General features: G+C 37.8%; 1 protein-coding gene across 1 annotated transcript in view; it reads left to right on the forward strand.

Moving 5' to 3' along the window:
- Window positions 1-5,761, forward strand: part of RPP30 (ribonuclease P/MRP subunit p30) — a 29,248-nt gene extending 23,487 nt beyond the window's left edge. Inside the window, exon 11 of the mRNA XM_034775494.1 lies at window positions 5,533-5,761. Within this exon, the coding sequence (XP_034631385.1) occupies window positions 5,533-5,639 (107 nt within the window). The 3' untranslated portion in view covers window positions 5,640-5,761. The remainder of the gene's footprint in view (window positions 1-5,532) is intronic.
- Window positions 5,762-6,000: the final 239 nt, after the last annotated feature.

Raw genomic sequence — 6,000 nt, forward strand, 5'->3', positions numbered from 1 at the left:
TATGTCATCATTTAACAATAGGCAGAAGGTAATTTGACTCTTACCTACTGCAGTGGAAATCAACAAGTTTCCAGTTGTATTATGTGCTGTATTCACTGGCGCACAGAGATGAATAAGCCAACATGACATATATCAATTTAAACATCTTAGTTTCCCAATTAGCCACTTTATAGTGTGCCACTGATTCCTCCTCTCCTCCCCCGCCAAAAAATTAAATAAAATAAAAACTCTGTCACCTCTTAGAAACTTCTTATTTTAATTTGGTTACTCTGTCTTGAATCTCTTTCATTGTAAGAGAGGTCTGCCATGTGTACCATAATAAGTGGTGTGAATGACTGATCAGTTTTGACCATAGAAATAATTTAATGCCAGAACTGAGTTGCTCTATGAGGTGGATACACACTGGGTCTGGACCTGGAACTCAAACTACAAAACAGGTGGGATCTGAAACTGTTGTAAATGACAGGTTTGACTTCATGTGAAAGTCTGAGCCTATTCGCTGTGAGCCTCTATCCTCCTGCCAAATCTGCAGTGACAGTAGCATATTGAAACGGCATTGCCCTGACAAAATGTACTTGCTCACCCTTTATCATGATGTTGAAAAAAGCTGATATTTTCTTTACCTGGCCAAAAAAAGTGCTTACCGAAGATGAGTGAGCAGTTCTTTTGCAAGGTTCTCTTAAGGTATGTTTCCTGTCTGCTTGCAATACACATATATAGGAGGTTTTTTTCTTCCCAACACATAGAGGAGCATCTTTCCAATTAGTGTTGGTGAAAATTGCATGTATGGCTTGGGGATACTAGCATACTTGACAAGTGGTGTTAGGTGCCATTATAACTGCCCGTATCAGTTTTCATCCTTCTGTAAAGTAAAGTGCTTTTGAATAGATTGAAATGCTTTAGGTGCAGATAGATTGAACAAGCATACTGAAGAGGGTAACACTCAAGTCTGTGTTATGCCATTGCTTTTTAATACTTCAGAATTAAGATGCCCCCTAAGTTAGATTTAAAAAAAAAAAAATCTACATATTGTAAAGGCCTGATTTGAAGTTTACAATGTATTTTCGATTTTTAAATGTCCACTTTTAAAATCCTGGGATGCAAAGGAATTTTAAAAAACAAGAAATTTTGTTCAGAAGTGCTGAACTTTTTCAAATACTCTGGAGAAAAATTTTACATCTTCCAAAATGCAACATGTGTATCCTTTCAGACACACTGCAGTTGGCCTTTCTGCAAGGCATTTTCACATGGAATACAAATAAGATTTCAGGAGAGGAAAATAAAGCTTAATCTTTTATCTAGTTGCTTTTTATAGCTTGGTGAGTTTAAAACACTGTGGCTGTGTTGTGACTATTATTCTACCTTCGACCTTAAGGGCTTGTAAATGAAACCACATTTCATAACCCTAACAGCTAAATAAATGCCTAGTGCAGCACTTGGGTGGTAGCCTTGTTCTAAACCAATTAAACTACCCCAGACTTATAGATTCCAAGGCCAAAACAGACCATTGTGATCATTTTAGCCTGACCTCCTTTATAATACAAAATAACTCCTAGAGGATATCTTGTAGAAAAATATCCAATCTTGATTTGAAAATTGTCAGCGACAAAAAATCCACTATGGCCTTTGGTAAATTGTTCCAATGGTTATTTACTCTGTGTTAAAATTGTATGCCATATTTCCAGTCTAAATTCGGTCTAGCTTCATCTTCAAGCTATTGGATCATGTTATAACTTTCTTTGCTAGACTGAAGATCCCATTTTTTGATCTGCATGTAGGTACTTGCAGATTGTAATCAAGTCACCTCTGACCCTTTCCTTTGTGAAGCTAAATAGATAGAGTTCCTGGAGTCTGTCACCATAAGGCATGTTTTCTAACCCTTTAGTCATTCTCATGGCTCTCCTCTGAATGTCTCCAATTTTTCAACATCCTTCTTAAATTGTGGGCATCAGAACTAGAGAGAGTATTAAAGTAGCAGTTGCACCGGTGCCAAATGCAGAGGTAAAATAATCTCTTTACTCCTACCTGAGGTACCCCTGTTTATGCATCCCACGACTGAATTAGTCTTTTTGGCAACAAGGTCGCACAGGGAGCTCATGTTCAGTTCATTACCTACCATGACCCCCAGATTTTTTTCAGCATTACTGCTTCCCACAACAGAGTTCCCCATTCTGTAAGAATGGCCTACATTTTGTTCCTAGATGTATACAGTTATGTTTTAGCTGTATTAAAACACATTATTTACTTGCACTCTGTCTAACAGGCAATCTGGATTGCTCTGTATTAGTGACCTGACCTCTTCATTCACTCCCCCAATTTGTGTGTCATCGGCAAACTTCGTCAGTGGTGATTTAATGTTTTATTCCAGGTCATTGAATAAAATGTTGAATAGTATAGAGCCAAGAATATATCATTGTGCGAACACAGTAGGAACACATCCCCTCAACAGTGATTCCCAATTTACAGCTACATTTTGAGGCCTATCAGTTAGCCGGTTTTTAATCCATTTAATGTGTGCCATGTTAATTTGATATTTGTCTAGCTTTTTTAATCTAAAGTCAAATGTCTTACAGAAGTCTAGTAAGTGTATTACATCAACACTATTATCTTTATCAGCCAAACTTGTAATCTTCTAAAATATCATCCTAAAAAAAGGTATCATGTTAGTCTGACAGGACGTATTTTGCATAAAACTATGATGATTTGCATTAATTACATTCTCCTCTTTTAGTTCTTTATTAATCGAGTACCGTATCAGCCACTCCATTATCAATTATCAATGTCAGTCTGACAGACCTATAATTACCCAGGTTACCCTGTTCACCCTTTTTACATATTGGGACATCATTAGCTTTCTTCCAGTCTTCTGGAACTTCTCCAATGTTCCATGACTATTGAAAACCAACATTAAGAGGCCAGTGAGCTCCTCGGCCAGCTTTTCTAAAATTTTGGATGCAAGTTATCTGGACTGCTGATTTTAAAATGGCTAACTTTAGTAGCTGCTGTTTAACATCCTCCTGAGATGCTAGAGGAATGGAAAGTGTGTTATCATATGATGACATTATGTCATTTATTTATTTTGCGAAATACAGAACAAATATTTATTTAACATTTCTGCATTATTATTGATAATTCTACCACGTCCATCTACTAATGGATCAATACCATTATCAGAATTCTTTTTGTTCCTAATATACTTAAATTCCTTATTGTCCTTAACTCTGCTAGCCATAGCTTTTCCCTTGTGTCACTTTGCTCCCTTATCAATTTTCTACAATTTCTAACTTCTATATATTCATTACTGTCAACTTCCTCCATTTATGTAGTAGTTTTCTACAATTTCTAACTTCTATATATTCATTACTGTCAACTTCCTCCATTTATGTAGTAGTTTTTTATTTTTTTATAGCTACCTTCACTTTTCCTCTAAACCATTTTTAACCAATATGGCCGCCTTCCTTGATTGTGGAGTTTTGGGCATCTAATAAAATTAGCAGAATTAGCATAAGGGTTATTTATACCCTACTGTTGTAACTAGGTGCTAATTGATTAATGTAAAGCCACACTGCTACTACTAAAAACTATTACAAGTCTGTGCAAAACTGTTTTTCTCTCTATGGTATTAAACTGAAACAAATCCATTTGATTTTGTATTTTAACCAATTGTCCAATTTATAAGATATTTTTAAGTGGGTTTGGAAGTTTATATCAAGAAGTCCTAAAGGTCTTTTCAGTCTTTCGGGATAATCTTTATTTTTCCTTGTTTGTTTGTTTTTTTAACTTCATAAATATTGGGTATATCAAGTCTGATGTTCCCTGGTTTTGCTGGAGCATCTCTTGGGGGATGGGGGGGGAAATTGGGTCATGCAAGTAACTATTGTGAGATTGCACGCCTTAGCTGAAGGGAAACAAGGTGTCGAATGTTTAACAGAAGCATCTTTTCTCTAAAATGTTCATTACTCCATTGATTGTAGCCAATGGAAAACAGAGTTTTAAACAGTCTGAACAAGTCCTTGTTCTCTTAGTAATTCAGCTTTGTCTCCTGACTCTTGTGAAGTTATAATATAATTAGTTCTCCTGTTGCTGTAGTCTCCAGGCAAAACAAACACCTGAATTTCTATCTTTTAATTTCTGCTTTAAAAAAGCACAAACCCTTCCCGGCCTTCTTCAGGGCACAAGCCCACTTTTCTCTCTCCCTTTTCAAGTCACCTTCAAGAGCTAGTTTCTACCCTCAGTTACTATCTTGTAGCCTCCTAACTCATGGGTTTACAAGGATCTGAAAGCCATATTTGTCCCTTCTCTATCTTATGTCAAGAATTCCTGTATTCTCTACATTTAGGATCTCAGGAATTGAGGCCATAGAAAATACAATGTATAGATATTATCCTGCCTAATATTGGTGACCCGTTTTGGGTCGTATCTACGCGAATAACCATGTGCCTTATAACTGACCAGTGCAAGTCATTGCTTATACCTACGCAGAACATCTGCACTTCGGGTTTGCACTGGAACAGTTGCACTAATAACCAACTTTAAACCATCTCCACCCTCCTGGTACACAAGACCTTCAGCTCTTTCCCTGCTGATGGTGCCTGATAGTTCAGTGTGCATGTTTCCTATGTCTAGGAAGTGTGTGAAGTTTGGAAACTGTGCTCTCCACGATAATAGTTGCAGAATAAGTCCACTGAACTCCTCTGAGACATCACAGGAGGATCCCCAAGAAATAGAGGAATAGTAGGTCGTAAACTCACTTGCATGCATCAGAATGAGCAGATGAACAGACTCCTGGGGATTGAATTAGTGGTCCCACTTCCTTTTCCATTCCCTATTGCCTGTGGGGTCTTGTGATGCCAAAAGTCAAGATAATTATGCCTGAAGAAGAGGAGCTGGGTGTCTGGGGGACCCAGTGAATGTGAGTGGAATGCAATTTTTAATGATCCTTGTGTGAAACATACAGGAATCTGTTATCCAAAATTTGAGAATTTAGAGTTTTCCTTTGGGAAGGAGGAATCCAGAGGTCTCTGCAAAGCTGGATGAAATGACCTTGTTAGCATCTCGCTAACCAGTTCTGTGGCATAACGCAGGAGACTGAAATAATCTTTTGAATATGTACTATTTATTCTTGGGTTTGAGCATCTTTGTCTCTGCTGCCTTTTTAAATGTGTTTGAATGCTCGTATTTTACTGCTGCATAGCTGTGTGAAATGCACAGGCTGCTACTATAGAGAGCAGAGGGATGCAATGCCATATGAAAAGACAGCATTTGGGATTGGCAGAGTGATGCAGTCTGGGGTTATCTCCCATATGAAATGGGCAACAGAATGCAAATTTGAGAAGCACTGTGTCAGTAACACATAATTCAGATCCATTGCATTGTGCCAGCATTATCTGTGGGGGGGGGGGGGGGGGAGATGGAGAAGTACTTGTTAGGCACAGGTTGGAAACAGACTGAAATAAGCAGTTAACATATTAGTATCACTTTTACTTGATCTGTTTTGAACATAGTTAGCTTTTTTTCATTTTTAAATTCCAGAAACCAGAAAGACTGCTTTTGGAGTGGTGTACACCAAGAAAACCCCCCGAGCTTCGGAGGAGGAAGGCGTTCTCCCAGTCTGCAAGAAAGCCAAGACTGAAGTATGAGGATCAAACCCCAACTTCTCAGCTTCCATAAAGTCTTTTCCTCCCATGCTACCAACCTTGATGCCTTGATTCGTTATTTTAATTTGTTCAGCTAAGAATCTTTTATAAAAAAAACACTTTTATGTTTGTGCAAGAATAAGGTTATTGAAATCCATAACATTTCACCACAGCAGAACGATCTTACTGCTGATGGTAAAAGGATAATGTAGGACTATTTTGCCATTTTTGTTAGAGCAGTGGTCTCTTCCCTACCCCTCCCAATCGCTGAAGGTTAGAAAGGTGTAGCGGTTGTAGTATTAGTGTGAAAAATGTTACAGCATGAATTTTACAGCTACATACGTCTTTCTATACAGTCACATGA

The sequence above is a fragment of the Trachemys scripta genome, chromosome 7, assembly GCF_013100865.1.
Source record: "Trachemys scripta elegans isolate TJP31775 chromosome 7, CAS_Tse_1.0, whole genome shotgun sequence".
Lineage (NCBI taxonomy): Eukaryota > Metazoa > Chordata > Testudines > Emydidae > Trachemys > Trachemys scripta.